General features: G+C 36.0%; 1 protein-coding gene across 5 annotated transcripts in view; it reads left to right on the top strand.

Moving 5' to 3' along the window:
• Nucleotides 1–24,837, top strand: part of KCNH7 (potassium voltage-gated channel subfamily H member 7) — a 208,537-nt gene extending 183,700 nt beyond the window's left edge. For all 5 annotated transcript variants that reach the window (XM_038141938.1, XM_038141939.1, XM_038141940.1 and 2 more), the window contains 6 exons: nucleotides 1,724–1,929; nucleotides 4,426–4,525; nucleotides 15,236–15,499; nucleotides 20,263–20,428; nucleotides 23,639–23,831; nucleotides 24,472–24,837. In XM_038141938.1, the coding sequence (XP_037997866.1) occupies nucleotides 1,724–1,929; nucleotides 4,426–4,525; nucleotides 15,236–15,499; nucleotides 20,263–20,428; nucleotides 23,639–23,831; nucleotides 24,472–24,738 (1,196 nt within the window). In that variant the 3' untranslated portion in view covers nucleotides 24,739–24,837. The remainder of the gene's footprint in view (nucleotides 1–1,723; nucleotides 1,930–4,425; nucleotides 4,526–15,235; nucleotides 15,500–20,262; nucleotides 20,429–23,638; nucleotides 23,832–24,471) is intronic.
• Nucleotides 24,838–25,924: the final 1,087 nt, after the last annotated feature.

The following is a 25,924-nucleotide window of genomic DNA, read 5'->3' as shown; positions in this document are numbered from 1 at the left end:
CAAAGAGCCCATATCTTTGGATTTCTAAAGATTTCTCATTAGTCACATTAATCCCTAGGTAAAAGACAAGCTGCAAGTTGAGGCAAGCAGATATCTAATTATTCCAGTTCTGATATGCTGCAAGATCAAAAGCAAAGGCAACTCTGTTCTTAAACAGTGAGGAAGGTATTGAGACACATAGACTCCTCTATTTGCTGACTGGAGCAATCTATTCTGGGAATTCAAAATGTCTTCTAGAGAGTTTCAGAAATATCTGTTTCTGCCCACTAAGCATAAAGGAAAAGAAGAGAATAACAGATTAATTTTATCTAGAAGTAATGACACCAGTGTTTCCCCTATATGTCTTATTAACACATTCCTGTCTGTATAGCATGATGAGTTACTTGTTTTGTTTCCCAACAAAGTTGGCTCAGGACCATTCTCACTCCAGCTGGGAGCTCACCTGGAGCTGGTTAGCTATAGCAATATGAAAAGTAAAATAACTAAAACTGTACATAACATGACTACAGACTTCTCTAGTTTTATATTGGATAATAAGAATGCAAAGAATAATATTCAAATTTCCATATTTAATCACCTTTATTGTTAAAAATGTGTGCTTTATTTACAGTTGAAAATTATCTTGCTTCAATTTCTTTCCATTGGTTCCTCCTATGCTTTCCTTCTTAAAATCTAGAGGCATTGAATACCAAGTAATTTTTCCTCTCAAAAGAATAGACGGAATATAATCAGGTTTTCTCTTAATCTTCCCATATTCAAGATCCTCACAATAAATTAGCCCTTAAATTACCTTCTGTATTTTTTAGCTGCAGTTTTCAGCTTCCTTTTTAGAAAATAGAAAAACCAGAACTGCTCTTAGTAACCCAATGTGAAAGGCACAAATGTTAAACAGAGACCAAAAAATCACCATTGTATTCTTTCTTACCAGTCCCTGTTTCTCCCTTGCCATGATCACTATTCTTTTCCACAAGTGTTTTCTTAGTGCTTCTCCAACCCCATTTTGCACGTAACCCTGAAACCCTTAGTGTATAGCATATTTTCACTGGTTTATGGCTGTAGCTGCTTTGCATTGATGAAGTTTAGGTGCAGTTTGGCAAAAATGAGCAATTCAATAGAGATGAAAATCTTAACAAACACCTACTGCAAATGTGTCAACATTGGTTGGAAGAATTGTAATGGTATCAAAACAGAGGCAGACGTGTTTAAAGGGCTTGTTCAAGAGAACTCCTGCATCTTAGAAGCTTTGCATTCCCTCCAAAAAATATAAAAACTAAGTAATTTTCTGCTAAAGTATACTTCATGTAATTCTTAACAAAATTATATTACAGGCCAGACAAGTCCTGTTCTGGACTGGACAATAGAAATTACATTTTTGCCATCATAATATGACTGAAATTACCAAATAATGCTTTTAGAAGAAAGGACAAAGGAACCTGCTAAAATCATGTTGTTTTGATGAAACTGAAGAAAAATTGTGATGAAATGTTCACTTAGTCCAGTTATATGCTCATGTATTATATTGATCTTAACAATTACACTTTTAATACTTACTAATTCTGCTTTTTCTTTATATATTTGCAATGGGAATCTGACTGTATCTGACTGTATATTTTACTTCATGTAAAACCAAGTATTCGATGCCTCTGTCATAAAGAAATACATCATTCAATGTAATGGCTTATTCACATAAAATAATAGTCTCTGTGTAATTCTCTTTCTGCAGGGAAAAATGATATTTTTGGAGAGATGGTACATCTTTATGCTAAACCAGGAAAGTCAAATGCAGATGTGAGAGCTTTAACTTACTGTGACTTACACAAGATCCAGAGAGAAGATCTACTTGAAGTTTTGGATATGTATCCTGAATTTTCTGATCTCTTCCTCACCAATCTGGAGTTAACTTTTAATCTGAGAGATGAAACTGCAAAGGTACATATAATAAGTGATTTTTATTTCATAATATTGGGCCAGATTTGTCACACAGAAACAAAACTTGAAAATAGCATTTGAAAAAGTAAGGTTAACAAAATGAAAAGGTAAAATCCTGTATTAAAAAAATATATACTCCCCTGATTGCTTCTACTGAAGTCAGTTAAACTCAGCAGAAGTCAATGAAATTATTCAGATGATGTTAATCTAACAGGATTTGGTTCTATATTTAAATACTATTAAGGCTTCACCCAGGGGGATTTCGTTAAAACCATGGAAAATATGGTTTTATTAGATGACTATAGCCTAGGTCACCACAAGGGGTACTTTTGACACTAAATGTAATTGTACATCCATAAAATAAGGATAAATCAGATTATCCACATTCCTTCTGTGTCTAGCAATAGAAAATATTTAATTGCCTTTCAAATATGAACTGTTAATTCCCTTATCTTGGCATGCACTCCACCTCCTAGGGGACTAAAAACTTTCAAGGGACTTTTCAACTTTCACTCAGTCTTCAGATTTGCAGGCATTTCTTGGTTTGTTTTTTCCACAGTGACTGTCCTAAGTGTCCCCTTTTGCACAAATTATGTCTTCAGGAAAGTCAAAATATTACCAATGTTTCCCAGTTTTAGACTGACTTGGGAAAGAAAGTGGGTGTTTGGCCAGAGTGGGGAAATTCTCTTGCCCAGTTTGTGCTGCTGAGGCTAAAGGCTTCCCCAGAAGACTGCAGGTACCCCAGCTCTGGCCACCAGGCAGGGACTAGACTGCCCACAGAATCACTGGTTAATATTTCATTATTTCTGAGATAATGCCATTTTTTTGCTTCCCTAAAGAAAAACAGAGGTTCAGTGTGAAGGAACTAACATAATTTGGCCTCAAAGGACTTCTAAGAAAAAATGAGGAAAAGAACACTTAAGCTGTGGGCTACAAATCATAGGGACATCTTTGCTAATCAGATGTGGATCCTTATTTTTCAAAAAATTATAACAAAGGAAACTTCTAACAAGGAATGTCACTTCTTTCTATTATGACCGTTTTTTAATAAAATATAATTCTGAAAAATAAAAGACTTTTTTTTTTGGTCATGCCTTTGTGTGCATTGAAAAGGTCATAATTATTAATTACACATAAAACACAACACAATGAATGTATGGTCTAGTGATAAATTTAAGTTAAAACGGAATGTCCATATATTTGAAAAATTTCTTGAGAATAATTTCACATTAATGATTTAAGTCTGAGCAATTATTTCTTGCAATTACATTGTCATCAATGTTTTATCATTATTTTCTCATTGGATCAGAGACACGAAAGGCAGGAGAGGCTCAGCCATGCTTCTGAGCTTGCAAAATCACAGTTTTTCTCTAACAGTTCCACTTACTTTCCACTGTCTATTGCAATCCAGAAACTCATCCCCACAAAAGAAGCATTGAGCACATTCTGATTTTCAAAACACCACTCGGATCTAAATTTGTTATCAGAATAATAGGTGCTTTTGCCTCAACTTCTGCTCCTGCCCTCTTGTTTGTACGAAAGTGCCTTTTTCTTCCTGCAGTTATTCCCCCAGTGGGCCACCACTGAAGCACATAACTCACCAGGTTTAAAGTGAAGGGATAGAGAAAGATGTAAATGCTTCCCAGCTCCCCTCTGCCCTTCTCCCACATGCAAATCTGCTCACTTGAGTGGTATGGGAAACCTCACTAGCACAGGGAATGGAAGTAGGTTGAAGCCAGTGCCATGGGTATGTACACAAAGAGCAAATCTGGTGTTATATTTGCTAATTTGTAAATTTCTTAAAGTAGAAAAAACAAGAGTTAAATGCATCTTCTACCTACTGGACAAAAAAACCCTACTGCAATCTTCTTAAGATGGGTAGAAAAAAACAACATTGTGTTCTGGTACAGAAATAAGTATCTGAATTATCTAAATCTGACAAAGAGGAAGGGAGGGTCTAGAAAGATAAAATAATGAGGTAAAATGCCTGATGCTTGTCAGGCTTATATTTATTGTAAAATATAACCTTTATAATAATTGCAAACTGTAACCTTTATAATCATTACCATCAGTTAAATATAAATATAATTGCAATCAATTGCCACTTTACTTCTTGAAATAGTGTACATTATCTGTTAGAGGTTATTTAATTCTTTTTCATTAATTTGTCTAAAGTTACATAAACCGGATCTGTGCGAGTTCAGAGAAGTTGATAACACATGAACACATGTATTTCCATGTAAACTTATTACCAGTATAATTTTATTTCACCATTAGGTGATGACCGTGTTGGTTTTGCTCAATTTGCATAAACATTTTTCATGTTAGCCTTGGGCAATTCCATTCATTAGCTGGTGATGGAACGGCTGATGCAGGCTGACTTTAATATTGCCTTTTTTAAAGCTTGAACATGATTAACAGTCAATCACCTATTGCAAATCTGCCCTCTTTAGACGGGACTAATCTGTCATTTTGTTTCATATTTCATTCATCAAGTCTGACCTCGTAATAAGATCACAAACTACCAATGATACGGATGGAGATAACTGCAAAATACGAAGACGGAAATTGTCCTTCCAAAGTGAAATAGAGAAAGGTAATTAACTTCATTTCTTACATGAGACAGCACCGCCTCATTATTCATTGGTATCTCACTTGGTAATGCTGGGCACATTAGGGTCCATGTTGGCTGTTACTAGAGCAGCCCTTGAGAATCCAGCTGGGCGGCAAAATTTTTCTGTGTATTAACCCTTATATGCTTATGTATAACTAGAAGATATGTGTTTCATCCTTCTCTGACTTCACATCTGTCTGTGAAGAGCTGTTCCGACATTAAGCTACCTTATTGCCTTTGAGGCATGCATATATATCTGTATATTATCTCTTAATATCTATTTTTTGAGACATCATGTTTTAAACCGTGTGGACAACCTAGTCTGTGGATTATTTTATCTCCTCAGCAAAGCACTTTGTTGAACTTGATGTTAGGTGATGTTTCTCCCTGGAATTGAAATATTTTAAAAATTTTAAATTTAAAATATTTCAGGACACCATAGATTCACCACAGTCTGATTTTGATCCATGTGGTAATGTGTAAAAGGTTGTCCTGGCAAAAGTTTATGTAATACTTTATGTGCTTCCACTTACATTAGCAGCTTTTGGGAGTAAACCTAATGAAGGAAAATTCAGTGAAACATTAAACTTTTTCACCACTATTCAGTACTGCTAAATACCAGAAACTGTAGACAGTAGATCTAGTCAGACAGCAATAGTCATGAAGACAGCTAAGCTGATATTCATGGATTTTCATTTTTAGGTAGGAAAAACACAATTCCTTGAATACCATTGCACTTTTATGGTTGAATGGTTTGTCTGACAAATTACTGTTTCTGTTATGCCTGTCTTTCACACTCCACAGTTAAACCTCAGTCCTAAATGCAGCATAACACCAATTTATAGAGTAGCAGAGTAGCTGATAATAAATGGGAACAGCTTAAATATCCATAGCAGGTATAATGCTCAATGAAGAGACTCTAATCCAGAGTGTGGCTATTCAGAACAATGACATTCCTGTTTGATCAAAGAAGCATCTTTAGGGCAGGAAGCCAAGACTGACAACAAATCTGTCAGGAAAATGTCCACATGAAATATTCAATCTGCTCTTCACAAAGAATCTGTTGACAGAGATACTTTGCCTGACTAACCTTCACATTTCTTATGAGAAAACATATGCTGCTACCTAGACAAGATGGAAGTGATCTTTTATGTTGTGCCTGCTGCAGAATTACAAATAGGCTACTCAGGTGTCAGTGAGGTTCCAAGACCCCTAGGCTTTTATGGTTCTTGCCCAGTCAATTACACTGAACATTCTCTTTGAAACATTTATTTGCATTACTTTTGAAAGAATATAATTTCCCACAGTTTTGTCTTTGAAAAAAATACTTCCGCCATTGGGGAAGAAGAGGCAAGACTGGCAGGCTCCTTAGCCCTGGCAATGATTGTACAGCACCTGCTAATATGTGGGTTAGGCAGAAGTGAGGTACATTGGAAGTCCATCTGAGGAGAAGATAAAACAAGGAGGAGTCCTTTGCCAAGTACTGAGTACACTTTCGGTCCAGTGGCTTACTGCCCCTCTCTGATCTCTTTTCAGATTCTCTACGTGTTCCCATGGCCACAGCAGACACCTCATAGTCATAGATCTTCAGTGTTACTTTTCTGTGGCCCTTCCCACATCCTCTTTGAGGTTGTAAAGTAGGTTCTACTAGAGGTACTACTGGTTTTTAAAGTAATGTTCTATTGATTTCAACCCTTTATATGTAGGAGGGAGTGTCATATTATTTTGATCCAGCATAGTCAGTCTATAATGATAAATATTTGGAGATGATCCTGCAGAGTTTTTCAGAACTGGAGGAGAAAAGACACAGTTTCTGAACAAACAGCTGGAAAATGCATTTCTGGCCACAGTGTGCCAAAAAGGTAAAAAAATACATGTTGTATGAAAATCATATTTTGATTTCAGAACTATAGTTTGAACAGGATAGAGACTCCCAGAATTCTTACTGTAATATTTTGATATTTTATTTTGCAATTATTAGAGGCACGCTTAGTGAATGCTTCTTGCTGGAATTCGTTACTTTCAGCTGTTGACCTACTAGCATATTATGCAGCTTGAAATTGCATTTTTTTCCATCTTTAGTGTGATCATGATGTTTTCTCTGTTTTGGAGTGCTAAAAATGGGATTGTGTTATCTCAGCCTTTAGTTCATGCTAGCCTGATTTGGACCTTGTTTCCATGGTAACTCTTCCTGCACAAGTTGTTGTATCAGGGGTTAAACAAAACCAACACAGCTCTCTTTTATGCATCTGCAGTTAGTACCCCTGGTTCTCCAATTTCACACAAGACCTCACTCCACATGTACATAATTCCACCATTTCTATCTTGTGATCTTAACTAGGAAGGCTTATAAGGGCTCTCTCACAGTATGATTTCAGAAGCTACAAGACTATTTGAGAGACCAGCTTGTTCTCTGGCTTCTAGAATCAATTGCAGTCTCAGAAGAGGTCCACTGCAAAAATGAATGTATGCACTATGTAGCAGCTTACACTTGCTCCAACCTAAAGAAATTCACTACATGTCTTTCAGAATAATGGATGGTACTTCTTGCACAGGTGCAGGTGCAGACTTAGCCAGTTGCCATAGATCCTTGACCGCCAGCCAAGAAACTCTCTGAGACTGCTTAAAATTAGCAGCATTTTTGCCTAGCAGTTCCAAACAAAGCTCTCAGCTGGGTTGGCAAGTTAGCCTCCTGCTGAAAACTTTGTGACAATGAGCTGCACCATCTATACTCAGTTGTCATTTTTAGCAGTACAGAATGCAATTTTTTTTCTTGCTCATTTCTCATTTACTTCTAGCAGTTCTGTGTGAGTTAGCTAATTTCAAGGGAAACACATTCAGGCGAGAGCTTTCTTTTGGTCTGCTAGTTCTGAGTGCAGTTGTATTATCCCATGCTGAATAGGGCATTTCTAGAGCTGTTTACATCAATATAAAATCCAATATATGGGTGGAAAACGCACAGTGTAAGGAGACTCACTGAAAGCCTGAAAACTTGGGGCTTTGAAAAGTTCTGAAGTTCAAGCATTATCATTTTTGCTAGCAACTTTTTTAACTTTTTGTTAATGTTGGCTCTAAAATCTTAAACTTCTTGGGACTGTTCTAGTGACAGCTGTCTCAGGAAACTTATAACAAGAAAATTTTAGTTCCATGGATGTGATTTTAAGTGGTTGTTGATGCTGATGGTGGTTCTTGCTGATTCTTGTTACCCTGGGGTTTGCACTTGCCCACGTTGACACAGACTGTAACAATCAAGTGGGATATAAAATACATTTTGTTTAATTCTTAAAATATTATTAACTAGTAAACACATATGTAGCTTAATTTGAAGAGTTACGTTTCCTGATCAGACTTTTCAAAAGTGTCTACTGATCAATACTCAAAGTAAGCACAAAAGTCAGAATTCTAAAAAACTTCTAACTGAATCTTGATGAATGTAACTACCTTAAGTGTTCATTGCTTGTAGATGTTTTTCAGGCTAAGAAGCCAAGCCATATAAACACAGCTTTATTACACGAAGTATCTAGAGGCCATTGAGAGCCATCTGGAGGCTCTTGATTTAGATATAGAAAACAAGGAAACGTTTCAGGAACTGATTCTCCTGCCTGAAACTATGGAGTACAAAGAGAATGGGAAAACACCCCCTGCCCTGTTCTTTTTCATTCTTGTCCCCTCCCTCAGCTTACTTATTTAAATGCTTACTTTATTAATAGATGCTCAGACAAACACTGTGCCTTGTTCCCAGAGGGAAAGTCAGGTAAGAATGTGGAGAAAAATTGAAGCTCTTACTTAACTGTGTTAAATTGTTAGTATTTTGCTGATGAAGTTGGCTTGGGTTTAATTAGCAAAGAATTTTTAATATTCCCCTGGAATGTTAGGTCATTAAACGGCCAGGAAACAACTAATGTGTTGGCAGGCATCATATGGCTGGAAGCAAGACTTCATGTCCCCAAAATCTTACTTAATCATGAAACCCCTAGCAAAAAAAGTACCTGTCATCAGAGAGCCCCCCAGTGCAGTGTTCCATCTGCTCCTATTAGTGTTTCTGCTGTTATCACAGTGCCTAGGTGCCACCTCAGGGAGCTTCCACAGAAGAGTCTTGGTTCCAGGAGTTACTCCCAAAGAGGCTGTTTCCAAAGGCCAAATCTGATCGAGATGTTGTGTGCAGTCACACACATCCAAAGCTATCCTTTGGAAAAAAATAGTAATAGTAGTACTAGGGTGAAAGCTAAATCCCTTGTAAAAGAGAAGAGAACTGTAAATTTGGTTAGAGAATTATTTTGATCTATGCCCGGAATCCATTCTGAGGTGCATTGCTATTATTCTTTGTTTCTGATTTTCCCCATGGCATTATTTCCTGAAATATAAACTAATAATTGTCCTTCCATCATTACCTGACTACCATTGACACAAAATCAGACAAAACAAAGAAAATGGAGATGGAAGGCTGTCACTCCATTCTTAACATCTCATTGTACTGAAAATGGCACAAATGAATAAGGTCTTCATATTCCCTTGACCTTTGAAATTCTTGGGTTTTTAAGTGTGTCTCAAATTCGGTTATTCAAAACCTAGCTCTTTTGACTAAGGCCTTGTAAAAATAGGGACATGGATCCTTATGGAAAAGTCGATAAGGACTTCAGTCCCTCATGATGGGGAGGTTTCAGTACCTTCTGCTGTTTTCTATTTCCAAAATCACCCAAACTTTCATGGCTCAAAGACAAATCACAGCGAAGGACAGATTAACTTACCAAACATTCCCAAGCAGTGCTGATACACATAGTAATTCAAACCCTCTGCAGTACAGTTCATTTCCTCCACCATCACTATTGAATCCACTGGAAACTTTCAGCAAAATTGCCAGAAATTCTATAACTATGGAATCTCTCACTAGTTTACATCTATATTTATATCTAGCTTAATCTATTATATCTACCCATAGTAGACTTAGGATCTCCCAAATGATGAATGAAATTGGAATTAAACAAATCTTTAATCATTAAAAACAATCACAGGAAAAAAATAGAAACCTTTTTACTACTGAAAGAGAAAATGTTTTAACTTTCCCAAAATACTTCCAGCAACCTACTTTTCTTGGGATTAGAGATCTTCCTGCATAGTTACTAGACAGACAACGTTTTTCCTTGGTGTTAGTCAAATACCACACGCATATCTGACAGTCCATTTCTAAGTAGGGGGTCCTAAAGATAGGTTGGATATTTGAAGAGAACCATAATGAGTAGAAGTGAGGAAGAAGTAGGAAAATAAGCATGTGCTGAGGAATGCAAGAACTTTCACAGCTCAGATTGCAGAAGCCACTGTAAGTCTTTGGCATTATTTCAAATTTTGAGGTCTGACAGGTCAACAGATGCGTAATTGAAGGTGCTGAAGCAGAACATCTAGACACACAAATTCAAGTGCCTGGTGGAACTTCAGGCAAATTCTTTCTACCAGTTTATGAAATGTCTCAGGAAATGCATGTGCACCTTTAAGACCTCTTGTCTCTGCCATGTTCTGAAAATGGCCATGCTTTGATATAACTGCATGTGTCTCAAAAGATTATTTTTAAGGAAAAAAAAACTCTGATAGAAACTATTGTTGTTTTTTGTTTCACTTTATTTCTGCTGAATATTATGCTGGACAAGGGCATAACTATAATATGATGTTCACAGAAGGAGAAATTGTATTCACATAGCCAATTCTAATCTTATCACATAAATCTTCTGCTCTTAATAAATTGATTTTTTTATAAATATGTGATGGCTTCAGAGTTCATTACTTTGCTTTCTTAAATTTCTAAACTGTATAATCCTGTGGTCCTCAAATTTGAAGAAATATCTGTACCACTGAATAGGCACTTGTGCTTTATCTCTAGTTCTGATTATAACTACAAAGCTGCAAACATTCATTTCCACTTTTAAAAGTGATTTGCAGTGCAACTATCCATCAGAATACTATGTGATTATTTAGATTTCCAAAAGAAAATAAAGTATGTGTAAAAGATAGCCTTTATGTTGTCTCATTGTACTAAGTATTTTTGTTGACAATGTGATATACAAATGGATTTCCTGAGACCCTTACTATGCAAAGTGCACTGCAGATTTTAACAGTTCAGGTTTTTTTTCAGAACTTTAGGGCCAATGACTTCTCCTGACCATACCAACTTCTATTCTTACAGATAAGATAATTTGGAAAATGTTTAGATCTGAGTTGCTCAGGTTATCCAATAGTCTTTGTACAAAGCTTTCAAAGCATTTTAATTAGCAGTTTAATGATCTTAAACTCACTGATTGGCATTCTGTAGAGCAGTTTAGTCTGTGTACAGCTTGAGTAGACTTCTCTGGAGTCATATATTGGTCCTACTCCACAGTACCAGTACCTTTTGATATTAGATAAATATTATGTATTTCTTATAATGTTCTTGCACCACTGAGTGAAAAGCAGGGATTTCAGGATTTAGGATTACTATTTTCCCTGACTGGTTGTATGCTGTTCCCCATCTATATGATGGAAAACATAGATATGGTTCGAACATCAGTGTTCAAATTATTCATGAACAGCTTTTGATTTTTTGACATTTTGAAATTTTGTACTCTTTCAACCCTGTTTTTGGTATTGTATTTAATATGCTGTCTGAAATGCTCGGTCACTGACCTTTCATTCAAAATATTTACTTCCCATGGTGGTCACATAAGGCACTTTTCTGCTCATTGACAAGGTAACAGACATTTTTAAATTAAATAACAGATAATAAATAGTCCTGATGGCCAGCAAATTCTTTGTTTGTACGCAGAAACACAGATGACCACCACAGCAATACTTGTGAATACCACACAAGAAAGCGCTTGTAACAGTTGAACCAAATCATTAACCATCCTTCCATCCAAGTCATAGTGTGCATTTCTCCTTACCAAAGCATGCACATGGTGTAGTATAAAACAATATGGTGGGTTTTTTCAAAGGAAAGGGAAAATGTCATTTATGCTGAACAGATTTATAGCGATGCAGATAATTTTAGTGATGATGATTGTCTGTATTATGGTTTGGAATATAAATTGCTGCTTGCAGGAGAAAGGAAGTCATTCACCCCATTTCCTGCACAAAATTGAATTTATCTCAGCATATTATGGGATTTTTTTTTATTGGATGGCTGAAAAGGGAGTAAAAATCTGCTACCTTCTGAAACACTAGGCTACATAGTTGGCTTGGTTAATGATGACAAATTCCAGTTAATGAATTACAGCAGTATTAAACAATGCTGCTCCACAGGTAATATATTGTTGACACTTTCAGCAATACTGTTTGCAGCAGACAATATATATATTGATATATTAAGAGAAATATTGATATATTAAGAGAAAATACCTCTAGATCATGCAGACTAGCCCTACTTGAGTAATGCAATATTTCCATACTGCAAACCATATCACACAACATAAACCTGTCTAATGTCTGGTAACCATCCCATGAAGTAGGATTTTAATGCCAGTATTTCTGTCAGCCACTGTCATAGCACTCTGACCCAGACTTGTGACAACCCCACTTCCTCCCTTCCTCTGCCCTTGTACGTGCAAAAAGCAGGACACAAACCTTCTGATAATTACTTTGAAGATTTTGGAATTTCCAGACCGCAAAGGTCAGAGGACATTGCCTGTAAACTTGTCATGCACACAAAACATGTAACATGCCAAAACAGTCCCATAAAGAGTGTAAATGAAGTTTATACATTTTGGTAAAAGAGGAAGTAACAAAAATAATCATCTTCAGTAAAACAGCTTCTAGCTGCTTCGGAATCAGAAAGTGAAATTTTTCTTAGTGGAAAAGGAAAGAGAAAACACTAGAACTGGCACAGGGGGAGGAGAGGAAGATGGGGGTTAATGATTACATTTGGAAGAAGAACAGAAAGGGATAAATAAATCTTTTTAAACTCTTTTCTGTGTGGCGGAAAGTGAACATATCCATACATACACAGATAGAGAAGTCTTCTCTTTTGGAAAATCGATTCCAAACCAATGACTAAAGTTCATTACAAAAGGAAGGAGAAATTGGAGAAATTCACATTCTGAAAAAAGCCCTACCGATCTATTATTTGTGACTTACTCTCCACTGAGCTACAGATGCATTGCTAAGGTGTTGAGCAGACGTACAGATCTTGCATCATTATCAGGTCCCGAAGAGTCAACAAAATAGAGCCATTTCTATTTTAATTCATACCCTAGGTGCAAAGTGTCACAAGATTATCCTCCAGAGAGAATAATTTTTAGCATTAAATAGGAGCCTTTAAAAGGGAAAACAACTTTTGACTCTCTGAGTATAGCCAGATGCCTAGAGGATAAAGCAATGGCAGTAAAGCAAAGGATGTTCATTTTGAAATAGTTCAGCTGATGAACAAATCTGATTTCAATAGGCAGGAGCCTACATTCAACAGACCTCTGCCTTCTTTCTCATGCCAGTGAGTTCATAATTCTTGGACAGCATTTGGAAAATAATGTGTTCTGTTGTTCTGGTATAGATGGAGGGATATCCACTGAATTACCCTGCTTTTACAGCAGAGTAATTATTAGCAGAATCTGGCTTCATGTTTCTAAATATTTTAGTATTTTATGAATATAAGAGAGAAGACATTCTGCTATGTTTCAGCTGCTAAACGATTTTTTTCACTAGAGTCTCAATGACCCCTTCTTAAAATTAGTCCACTGCTTGATTTGTATTCCACAGAGTGCTCATTACAGCTGCCGCTAGTGCACAAAATCCCATGAACATTTAAAATTACCCTAAAAATTGGTAATTTCAAGCTTTCATTAGAAGGTCTTTTTCTCAGGTTGAAGTCAGTCAAACATTAAGTAATTAAGACAATTTACTGTAGCGTGACTATGTTTTCAATATATTCCCCCAAGAAATGTCATGGGAGACATCTATAATAAAATTTTCTTATGAAGGTTTCCTTTGCTTTTGTACTGTTTTGGAGATGGAATTGCCAAGAACATGGCACTTGAGTCTGCGCATCCCCCAAGAGCTCTTACACTGCCAGTCCATTTGAAGTTGTTTTGACAATTTTGCAGCAACTGAGCATCACCAATATCACTTAGAGCCAGTAGTCCTGCTTAACGAAAGCGCAGTAAAGTCATCTCTGTTTGGGGTTGTTTTAGTTGCCCTTGGAGACTCTAGAGGGTACAGGTACAGAAGGCCTGCTTTGCTATTGGCTTTGTTTTGCTTTTTTATTTGCTTTATTTTCTTTCCACTACCTGCCCTCACTGCTCACAGATTTCTGGACCTTTGAAGGGTGCTTTTTTACAGATAGTGCATTCTTTTTATGCGCATACAAAGACAATTAGATAAAGCCACAATTTCATTTCCTTATAGTGACCAGAAAACAGAGAAGAAACCTAGGGAATATGCAGAATGTTGGATTAGCCACTGCTGTAGGCTATAAAGACTCCAGATATTCTAGAACTATGTTGATTAGTAATTAGCACAAAGCAGATGGGAAATCATGCTGTCTCCCCAGGAACTCAATGCAAACTAGTTACAGTATTTATATGATGTTGAGATTACCCTGCTAAAATGTGTTTTAAATAAATAGCAGAAGTGAAATTATCTTGACATTTCAGTTAAAAAATAGGTAAAATCAAATATTTATTTGGAAATTAGCTTCAAGTTTATGCTGAAAAGAGATCGAGACTTCTTTATATTAATAAATAATTATTCTAGGGTATAAATCCTATTTAATTTTTACAATATGTTTTTAAAGATATCTGATTTAAATCTAGGCTTACTTGCCATTTCTTAAGAGGACTAAATCTGCTACTGCTCACTGCAGGCCTTGAATATGATTAATGAAAGATTCATTCTCAACTTGACTAGTATACTGCTACATATATATCACAGAATGTTGTTTACTTTTGTTATTCAAAAGATTGAATGTTCTCAGAATTCCAGCTCTAAAGACTAAGGAATTTGGGCTGCTTTGCAAAGTTGTTTTGAAGTGATCCTATAAGTCAGACTAGGAACTCCCTCCTTTTATTTCTCCCTATCATATCAATGCTGTAATAAATATGGAGAAATATGCTCTCTGCTTAGGTGGGCCCAGAAATTTTGGGGATGAGTGGTTGAATAATACCTCTAGTACTAATTAGAGGTAATTCAATAATGCCTCTTATGGGAAAAGAATAATCAATAAATATTCTCTCATATGAGAATAACTTAAACGAGTATTTCTGATATCAAGTCTAACATGCATCACTGTTAGCCTGTCAAGACTGTAATAAATGCCCAATAATGAGTGAAATTAGAAGACAGGATTAAATATTTCACATTTTGTAAACTTTGGAATATAAGGCTTCCTCAAATTTAATCCTTAGTAAAAAATAAAAAAAATTAAAAAAAGAGTACACAGGAAAGTTGTGTTGGATAAAGCCTTTGCTGTTTTTGATACAAACAAGTTTTGCAAAATGAGTTATGGTTTATGGGCTAAGAATCCTGACTACATACATACAAATGTCTTCCAGGACTTCAAAAGAAATACAAAACTCCTCTGACAGAAGAATCGAAAAAAGGCTTTAAAGTATTTTTTTTCCTAATAGACAATGAGCTTCCTACTTGATATAAGAATCTTGTCCATCCTCAGACCATAATAAAGTAGAATAAACTTTCAAGAATTGCTTATTTCTGTATACAATTATTTCTCTTTCACAGATTATTTCAAAGAGAATGATCAGAGTGATCCTGAACCCTCAGGAGACAGTACCAGATACTATCAATCTATTAAGAAACATTTTGAGGAGAAAAAAAGTGGGTCATCATCTTTTGTGTCCTCCATTGAAGATGAGCAAAAGCCTCTGTTCTCTGGGATAGCTGATTACCCATCTGTAACAGAGAAAACCACAGAGATGGACTTTGAAGAAATGGATCATGACGCAGAAGAAATTCTTATTGACAAAAGAAGCAGTTCTTGCAAAGGTAATCCAGCTGTTTCTATTTAGTAAAGTTTGAGCAGACATCTTTTTAGTCTGATTAACAAAAATATCTTTCTGAATGGTTCTCTTGATTCTTTACATAATATTTACTCCAAAAATCTTAAGAAAAAATATCTTAGATCAAAAACCATTATTTCCCAAGAGGATTAATATAGTTTAATTCAGTGGGAACTGGATTACAGTTCTGTAGGACTAGCTTGTACAACCTGCAAAAGGTCATTATAGGTTCTGTTACAAATCATCTTGTAACTGAACTACATAAGTAATTTAAACAAACTCTACAAAATTGTCCTCTGGTATTGGACTCCACTGAGTGTCCATTGATGATAGCTGCACTCAAAGCAGTACAGTATCTCCCAAAGGGTATTTGATGTGCCAGGGTTGGTGACGGTAAGAAATTATAGATAATGAGAGCCAGACTAGCTAAACCCAGTGACAGTTGCACATGCACTAAAAATGTGTTTTCAGATGACTAATTTTATTCACTGCATTGACAAGGCACAACAAAAATTAAGTGAAAAAAATATCATAATAGCTTGAAAGAGGACTATCCTGTCTTGCTGCATCTGTTGGTTAATGGAGTGCCATTACACCACACAGAAGAAAATCATGACTTCCAAAAGTAACACACAAGAATAAAGATTTGAGCTTTTGTATATGACAAATGATCAGGAACTATTTAACAATCTCAGATACTTTTACATAGACTTAAATCACATAATTAAAACTACATCTAATATACTAAAATATTAATTTTCTCAGTAATGTGAAAGGAAATTAATGAAAACCCCTGTATTAATATACAATTTAAATATCACTGCAAGTTCATTTGTAATTCTTTCAGTCTGAAGGGAAGAATTACATATTTATTGTTTAATGCTGTTTTCCTCAGCAGTTTCCATTGAGACAATTTAACCATTTAACCATCATTTAATAAACTTTAGGCTTCTAGGCTATCATTTTAAATAAGCCTAATGATTAATCAGACCAAGCAATGATTTTAATATCTCAGAGGTATGAATATGTGAAGTCTGGACTTTTCAAGTTAAGGCCTTATAAATCCACACCACATAAACTTGTTGCTTACATACTGCAACTGGAAACCTTTCCTTCCCCCTACCAATAGCCAGAAAAGTGTCCTTGCAGCTATAGCAACATTTTCCAAGGCAACCTATTGCAGATTTTATTTGAGCTAAATTTAGCATATCTAAAGGTTACAAATTTTGATTAAGCCACACTCTTTTTCCCATTTTGTAATTTACCACTTCTAGTAATGTTATGCTAGGTAATGAGCTTTCTTGCAACATTAATAAAACCTTCAAGGTCAATAAGATTAGCTTTTGCTGTTTTAAACTAAATTCTTACTTCTGCTATTTGAGATTGATTATAACTTACCATAAGAGTAGTTACAAACATAATGAACTTGAGAAAAAAGCTCTGCTTTTATGTATCGTCATATATTATAGTGTCTTATAAATCTTGGAAACAAATGCTCTTGTATAAAGTTAGTCCAATTCATTACCACTGTGACTGACACATATTTAATTTTTTTTGTTTTATTTTAATCATTGGTCATTACTTCAATGAATGGAAAGAAAATTAAAATTGCATTGTATAATTTGTCAGAAGCAGTAGAAACATCTCTCTCATAATCTTAGAATGCAACTTTTAAATTTTGAATATATGGGTCTTTTGTGTAGGTCTGAGAATTTTTCTGTAATTGTTAGCTCTCTGTAAAACACAAATGCTATTCTCACTTGGTCATTATTTGGGCTAAAAGACTGATTCTTCAATTCTTCTGGTGAACCTAGCCACACATTTATTGACGTAGTTCCCAGTCTAAGATTCTTCAAGTCCTGGAAGACCAGAGTTGGTTTTACAGTTGTAGCTGCTGATAGGTTTTTCTGGAGTTACTAACAAATATGGAATACCTGAAAAGGCACTTAGATGAGTAACACCATATTTAATAGAGTATTAACTTGCTTACAGTGTGTGAACTTATTTTGCTGTTTCAGTGCCAAATCATTTGCTTTGTCACAAATTAAGCATCTATTACAATAGTCTCAAAATACATATTCTGGGACAAAAACAGCTGAAATTTCCCCAGAATAATACCTAGCATTGAAAATCTGTGATTTTAATGAATTACTTATAGTTTAAAATAACCAACATTTTTTTAAACAATATTCCTGTTTTTACAGGACATTAAAAAGCAGTGAAATGCTCTTGAAATTCACTGCTTATAAGTCTACTGGATTTACAAAACCCATTGCAACTAAACTCATAGTTTGAAACTTTGCACCTCAATTTTTCATAATATGCTTCATTCAGTTTGCTGAGAGATTTCCAGCTTTTCCTTGAACACTGCAAATTGTGCCATGTGTGTTCCTAAAACCAAACTACCAAGTGCCTCTGTGACACCCTTTATCTCTTTCTTTCCATTGGCTTAAGTTCCTGAGAAGCAGAACAGGTTTCTGTGTAGCCAAGATGAAATCTCTTTCCTTTTCCTTCTGCCCAGTGCATAAAATCAGTTACAGGTAGTCACATGAAATTCAAACACTCTACAGCTCCAGGAAACCTTCTACCTACCACCTGCTAACCAAAGATCAGATAACACAGTAACGACCTTTGTCTGATAAAAACAAACAAACAAACAAACAACAACAACAATAAAGAAGAAGAGAGAGAAGAAAGTCTCTTACACTTGGAATCATGTAGTGAGAGCTCCCCTTCCTGGCTAAATCTACTTGGAATACTAAATCTGAGTGAGAAATTCTTTTTTTTTTTTTTTTTTTTTCTTTACTTAGAGAAACACTGCTCAATGACATGTTTGAAAAGGATTAACTATTAGCATTTGGACAAAGCTCTTACATGTCACCCACACTGTGGGGTTTTTTTCTCTTCTCTTTGAAACATGGCTCTAGCTGCTATGGTTACTTAGAAAAATTTCACAAGTGTGAAATGAATGTAACCTATGCTGAGTTAACAGCGTGCAATGCCAAGAGAAGTGTACGGAGAAGCTCTGAGCAAATCATTCAGGGACTGATGTGGGATTCAAATCCAACTGCAGATGCCTTATAAGCAGTCAAGGATTTTGCCCAACTGTATGCTGAAGCAGCAACCTTGGTGCAACGAGTTTAATTTGTTGCATAACTTCCTGTAGTTAAATAATTACAAATATACAACTCTAATGGGAATATTATTGAGCAGATGTTAAAATTTAAACAGCCTTTTTTTTATCACATCAAAGAAGAATGAGTGATTCTGACCAGTTTTGACTGTTTGCATGACTGATTAACTCAGAGTAAACAAAGACTATGGGGAGCAGGGTGAGCTGTAGAAAAAGCACTGTTCAACCTAAGTATGTCACCTGTAGGCTCTGCAAAGGTCACAGCAAGATCTTCATTCTATACTTGATAAGTGCAACAAGTATATCCTCATGATAATTGAGGTGCAACCTTTCAACAACTTGGTGAACAGGAGAAATGGCATAGAGCCAAGAATGTAACTAATAAATCCACAGCTGCTTTAAGTAAGCAAACTGAGAGATGAAAGAGAAATAGCCCAAGCCAGAAGTCAAAGCAAAAGGAAAGAGTATCCCTTAGCTCTGTTTGGTAGTCACTTGTAGTGCTTGGTCACAGTGTTCCAAGAACTGGGAGGGTCAAGAGGGATGAAATTTGGGCACAGCAGGTATAGGATAAGACCTGGAATAATCATAATCATTTTTTTTACAAGGGGCTGGAGGTAAAGCAACAAATATAAATTACTCATATAAGGAGAATTTAAGATACATCATGTTCACCATGAAGCTTTATTTAATATCAAAGAGATCTCTGGCTGACCCAGAAATGCTGAAAATTTCATTCTTTTAGGAGTCTGAAATCCCTAAACAAAATGAACAGGCACCTTTCACCCCACAGTACCATAGGAGTTTCAGAGATGTGCTTTACACAGAGGTGAACAGATTGGGTGGGAGAGTAGTGATGCTAAAAGCAACATCAATGAAAATCAATTCCCTTTATGAGAATAATAAGCAGTACCCTTTTGCGAGCATCATGAGCTGCATTAAACGGCCCTTGTCACAGAGAAAACATATTACACTTCACCAACCTAAGCAGTGTTACAGTTATGGGTAAGAAAGGCAGCTCCCTGAGGCCGGGCACCTTTCTCTAGAGGGGACATTCCAATGCACTGTACCGCATGCTCAGTGCTGCAATTTCAATGCAGTGAATCCTTCTTTCACACCAAAGAACTAAGCAGTGGATATACTTCAATAGCACATTCAAGGGCAAGAGAAGGCATCTTAGGCCTCTGAAGCACACTATCAAAGACATTCAAGTACATCATTCAACGTCTTTAGGTTAGAACAAGAATTTCTACTTTCAATGAATTTAAAAATTGCTAAAAAAAAACACTGAGAAAATTTGGGATCCATTTGTAAAATAATAGAAGCAAAACTAAAGAGAAGCCATTCAGTGGCAGAACTCTGATGATGTCTAGACTAGAAAAAGCTGCTTGTTTATTTGCAGCTTCAAAATGTTAGCATGTATGTGACCACTTTTATCTTTCCTTAAGGAGCGTTAAGGAACAAAGAGAGATGTTCAGTCTCTCTGGCCAATGTACCAATTTAACTTTCAATGTTTTGAGAAACTCAGTAGGAGGGATGCCTGAGAAGTGTCAACCTATGTCTAAATCTATGTATATAAATCTATACTTTTATATGTTGGTTTGTTTTTTTTTAATCAGACATCAACAAAAGAAACTGGGAACAGGAGAACATCCAGGAGTACCAGGACTCCCCAGTTCAACCAGCATTATCCCACGTTACATGGGGAATCTGTGAAACTGAAAGTGATTTTATATACGGGGAAGTGGAGAATCGATTAGATTTACTTCAAGAACAACTCAACAGGTAAAAATAAAGAGAAAAGAGCCTATGTATGAAAGAGTACATAATACAACTGATATTGAAGATGCTACAGGAGGAATGAGTTTCCCCAGGAAGTTTCCAAAAGCATTTAGATCTTCAGAAACTCAAAAGTACAAAAATATGCATAATGGGAATATCACTTTTTTGCGTGTATGTATTCTGGGGAGGCTGCATATCACCTAATTTAGTCTTTCCAGAATCCTGGAAAAACCAATTCTGGGAAATCTGGATACACAATTTTTAAATGTTGCCAGAATATTCATGTCTTTGCCCTCTAGGTACACACATTAGCTACTCTGAATGGCTTTGCAGTAGAGCCCTTTTCCTCAGCTGACTAGTTTAGACCATCTTTTTAACCAAGAAGTTGTACTGAGACGCCTCAAATTGTTAAATTTAAATCTCACCTCATCAAGAGTGCTGTTCCTAGATCACAGAACCATCAAACAATTTGGGTTAGAAGGGACATTAAAGATCACCTAGTTCCGACCCCCTGCCATGGGCAGGGACACAAAACAGCAATTTTCAGTATCTTCAAGATCTGAAGTACTTTTTCTTTCCTGGAGACTCAAAGTACACCAGCTGCCTACTTTTTAAAATGTGTTGCAGATGAATTCCCTTTTTGATGTGTTAACTCTTTTTGATACTTTCTTTATCAGAGTCTAATATCACCTTTGCTTAATATATTATTCTTTACTGGCAGCTAAGCAGCACAGCTTAGAGCATCTTAAAAATATGGTTACAAAATTTTGATCCATCCTGCACTGTAATTTACCATGCAACTTCACTTAATTTTAAATTGCCCTATGCTCAGGACCATTGATTTTTTTCATTATTTTCACTCTGTAATTCCATTACTTTTAATATTTTTCCATGACAAATACTATGACACACACTCAGTCCTAATCATACTTTAGTAGATATTCAGTGGCATTCTGTGCTGTATATTTTAGCAATCAGTTTAAAGCCAAGTTAACTGCATATTGATTCCTTCATCCACTATAAGCCAATCAAACAAGAGTATTTTTCATTCCTGAATATGGCATAATGCGTTAAAAAGAGATTTTTAACATTTAACCCTAAACTGCTATAATTTTAGTCAAGTAATCTAAGTAACTGCAAATGTCACATAACTAAATGCCTGCAGGATCCCCATCAACAGTATGGTCTTTTGGTAACATTTCATTTCCTGAAACCTTAAGGTCTCAAAACTGAAGTTATACCTCAAAGTTGCTATAGTTTAATCACACAAGTTGTCAGTATTTTCTTCTGTCAGAAAATATAATTGTTGCTGATAAACGAAGAATTAATTTTTTATGTATTTTATTATATCACTTTATTCTTTGTTCTCATGTTTTTAAAGCTTTTCATGCTTTTGGTATTTGGGGCCTTGCTGGGTTTTCTACTAATGTAACAGACAATATCCTTTCCTGCCTTTGTCACATATGACTTTCTAGCTTAAAAAGCATGGTCACATCTCCCTGTCTTTTTCCATGCCAAGTTAGAGGCTTAGCATAACACTCAGTTATTAAATGGACATAGAGGGCTGGAAAGTCCCCTGTGTACAAGGAATATGTAGAATTATCTCTGTTTCTCTTTTTTAAGCAATTGGAATTTCATGGACAATATGAGCCAAGCATTTAAGGTTCTCCTATTTGTTTGGGTAGCATGGATTTGTTTTAAATTTTGGAGAATGGAAAGTGAACCTTTATATGCAATGATGATGAATAAACACTACCAAAGACCTCTTTGATTTGAAGTACAAGGAAACATTCAAGTACTAGCAAAGTAAGAGGGGAGCAATTTTAGAGTTAATTCAAAGCCAAAAATAATCTTGAATGCATATCCTCCAATGCTACCTTTTATTCACTGAGGGGTTAAGGCCCAGGTATAGCAGATGGAAGTTCTCTGGATGGTGGCATGCTGCTGTTCCTGCAGCGTTTTGCCCTGTGGCATCAGCACCATGCTTGTGTGAGAACAGCACGTTGGCAAGTAGCAAAGAACCCAAGGGTGCTGACCAAGAGGGCAAGGAGGGCACATCTGACTCTAACAGAAGTCTGGGTTTGGGCCATTTTTTCTGGGAGCTGATGCCACAAAACCATCTTTTCTTGATGAAGGAAGAAACAGCATCCCAAATACACTTCGGTCATACCTTTTGGATTCATTTCACAGATGCTTTTATAAATAAATGATACAGGCAATGGACAACTCCAACAGGATAAAAAATAACACCAGTGCAGCACATGGTAAAAGCAAAAATCTGACAGCACGGGATCAATTTTGCTACCGTAGGGAGCCCAAGTAGTAACATCCACAACATTAAAGGCTGCTGACAAAGATTTGTTTACCCTGTCAGAAGCTCAGTTGCTGTACAGAAGGCTGTATTATCTGCATTACCATCTGTCAGCATGTGCTGTAGCCTTCCAGCAGCTGGGAAGGTACAAAAGGCATTGCCTTTTCCTGAGTTTGTCACAGATTTTGGCAAGACCATTTAAAAATCATTTCAGTGCTATGGAATTGTAAGTATGAACAAAATAATCAGCCCAAGTGTTTCAGAAGTCATATACAAATTTATAAAAAGGTGAAAAACATTTTTAAATATACAAAATTTGAACATTAGAAATGCTAACATTAATTCTGAGGCCTGCATAAGTTTGAATAAATTTTCACAGTAATGAGAATTGGGCAGTTGGATTTTTAATGGTTTTGGAAGCATCTTTCTTTTTCTAACTGTGGAAAAACACAAATGTGGTTTCTGCTTAGTTCAGTGCATTGTATCAGCATGTCAGAACTCATTGTCAGATGCATCAAAATAATGTCCCATGCCCAGCCAGCACAAATCACTATAGTTACAATGAAAAGAATACATTTATTCCAGTTATTTTCAACCAGATACCCAGTCCCCCACGTTGCTTCTTGTTGCAAACCTAAGGCACAGTGATGAACTCGTTCTTAGTGTAGCAAAAACCAGAGAAAAGCTAGCAGGTATGTTCTGCAAAGGAAAGGGAGAGTCAGAAGCTTTGGAAGGGCTCCGTACTCCCTCTGCTGTTCTCTCCTATTTAAGACATGTTCAAGCCACAACAAGCAATGGTTTTACTGGTAAACTGGAGGGCCCTCTTGAGCACCTCTGTAATCAGTGTGTAAAATACACCTGTTCCTGGCCGTGAGCTAACTGATTTCATGTTCCCTCTCTAGACTTGAATCCCAAATGACTGCTGATATCCAAACCATCCTTCAGCTTCTCCAAAGGCAGTCAGCACTCATTCCACCTGCCTATAGCATGGTGACTGCAAGTGCAGAGTATCAAGAGCCAGCAGTCCGGGTCATACAAAATCTTCAGCCTGCAGCATCAATTAAAACAGACAGAAGTTTCAGTCCTTCATCTCAGGTAATTACATGTCCATAAGATCAAAAGATGTTTCCTAGTCTTTTTATCTTATGAGGAAAAAATGCACCAGTCTGGTGCTGGTTCACTAGTTTAAGAAATATGAAATTATTATTTTCACCTAACTCCTCCACAGTCTGTTTAAACACCACAGTTTCAGAGGCCACATCTTCTATGAGGGTTGTAGAGATTCATACAATGATCTTATAATCAGACAGATTTTCTTCATTGTCATTTTTTTAATAAAAATTAGCAGAAAAGGAATCCAAGTGGTTCGAACGCAATTCTGGAGTTATACTCTAAAACAGAACTTCCTATTCCAGAATGCTGATATTCATACTCTTAGACTGGGTCTCAAGAGTAATCAGTCCTTCAGAAAGGGTGGTTAATATGTGTATCTTGATGTCATATTAGCAAGTCTGAGGGGAGGAAAAGATATCCAGACTTCTACAATTAATCAGCAGAATTGCATTCAATTACATTAAATCAAATGCAGTACCATGTAAAAAAATATTTCTACATTGTTTAATTTTCAAAAATTATTTTCCATCAACCATCTGAATGTGCTAATTTTGAACAGAACAAGGGCCTGGAAGAGACCAATGTAATTATTACCATCTTGTTTTTTTCTCTTCCCTTACAGTGTCCTGAAATTTCAGAGGTTGAAAAATCAAAACTGAAATCCAAAGAATCCTTCTCAAGTGGAGTGCATCTGAACACAGCCTCAGAAGACAACCTGGCTTCTTTTTTAGACCAAGAACGTGACCAGTCTGTAGAGCATCCCCCACAGCCTTGTAAAACTTATCTCCCGCCAATTAGGCACCCTTCCTTGCCAGAATCTTCACTAAGCACTGTAGGAATCTTGAGTCTTCATAGGCATGTTTCTGATCCTGGTCTTCCTGGGAAATAGTACTTTTATACTATTACTTCACATAAAAATGTAAGTGCTTTTAATGGCTGTTTCTCCTTTTTTTTTTTTTTTTTTTTTTTTTTTTTTTGGTATTTAAATCCTCTATACTTGACTCAGGGGCTACAAGGAATATACCATTATATGCAAAAGTACTGTATATTTTCCTAAATCTGAAGCTTGTAAGGTAAAGTTGAGCAGTTCTGATGTAAATATATATATACACACACTAACTGTATGTTCCAAATGTAAAACTGCCAGCATTCTCAAGGCACCTTATATTTTTATTTTTTTTTAAATAACATGCATGTTCTGAAATTACAGTTTACATTGCATGGAGATTACCATTTACTGCTGTCATGGAAATAGTATTTTATTGTGGACATGTCTTCAGAGCAAATAGGAGACCAATAACAATAATTCACATAGAAAAACTCCTACCTGACCAAGGCAAAATTCAAGAAAAATGCTCTTCTAGCTCACTTTTGACACTTGATTTATCTTTCTTGTAGTGAGCTTTTTCTAATACATCACAATGAGTCTGAATCTAAAGAAAGAATAAGGTAGCCAAGTCTTCTGGGCTTGAAACAAAGGACAGAGAACACAGCCTCCTTCCAAACTAGTTGAAGTAGGGTAGTATTTTAACAGAGAGGAAAACTGCCATATGGTGGAAAGTATCACCATAGGTCACATCCACAGAACCGCATTAACTTGAATCATTTGTTTCCATCACATATTGGGTTTTGGTTTTTGTACTTTTTTTTTAATTGCATCATAGAATTCAGCTGTGATGAGCAGACAGGTACTCTTCATCTGTCACACAAACATAATCAAATGCAATAAACCTAATTTCCATGTAATGCAGAAGACTGTGTTCCTTTTGTTCAATACAAATATTAACAATGTTTTAATTTAAAAATATTTTACATATTTTTGTTTTATAATTAGTAGGGTGGCTGTTTGCAGTTACCTCTTTGTACTGACTGGCCCCTCTACAATGCTCACACACCCCACATGCGCTGTGGACGCATGCATGTGTGTATTTTATAGATGTACATAGGTGTGTATGTATGTGTATGTGTATATATATTTATATACACACATACACACAAGTGTGTGTATATACCTACACTTACATGTAGGAGTATAGATATAGAGCTATATATATATATATGTATATATGTAAAAT

This window comes from Motacilla alba, chromosome 7 (assembly GCF_015832195.1).
Source record: "Motacilla alba alba isolate MOTALB_02 chromosome 7, Motacilla_alba_V1.0_pri, whole genome shotgun sequence".
NCBI lineage: Eukaryota > Metazoa > Chordata > Aves > Passeriformes > Motacillidae > Motacilla > Motacilla alba.
The sequence above is the reverse complement of the archived record's forward strand: the minus strand, read 5'-3'. Positions and strand labels throughout refer to the sequence as shown.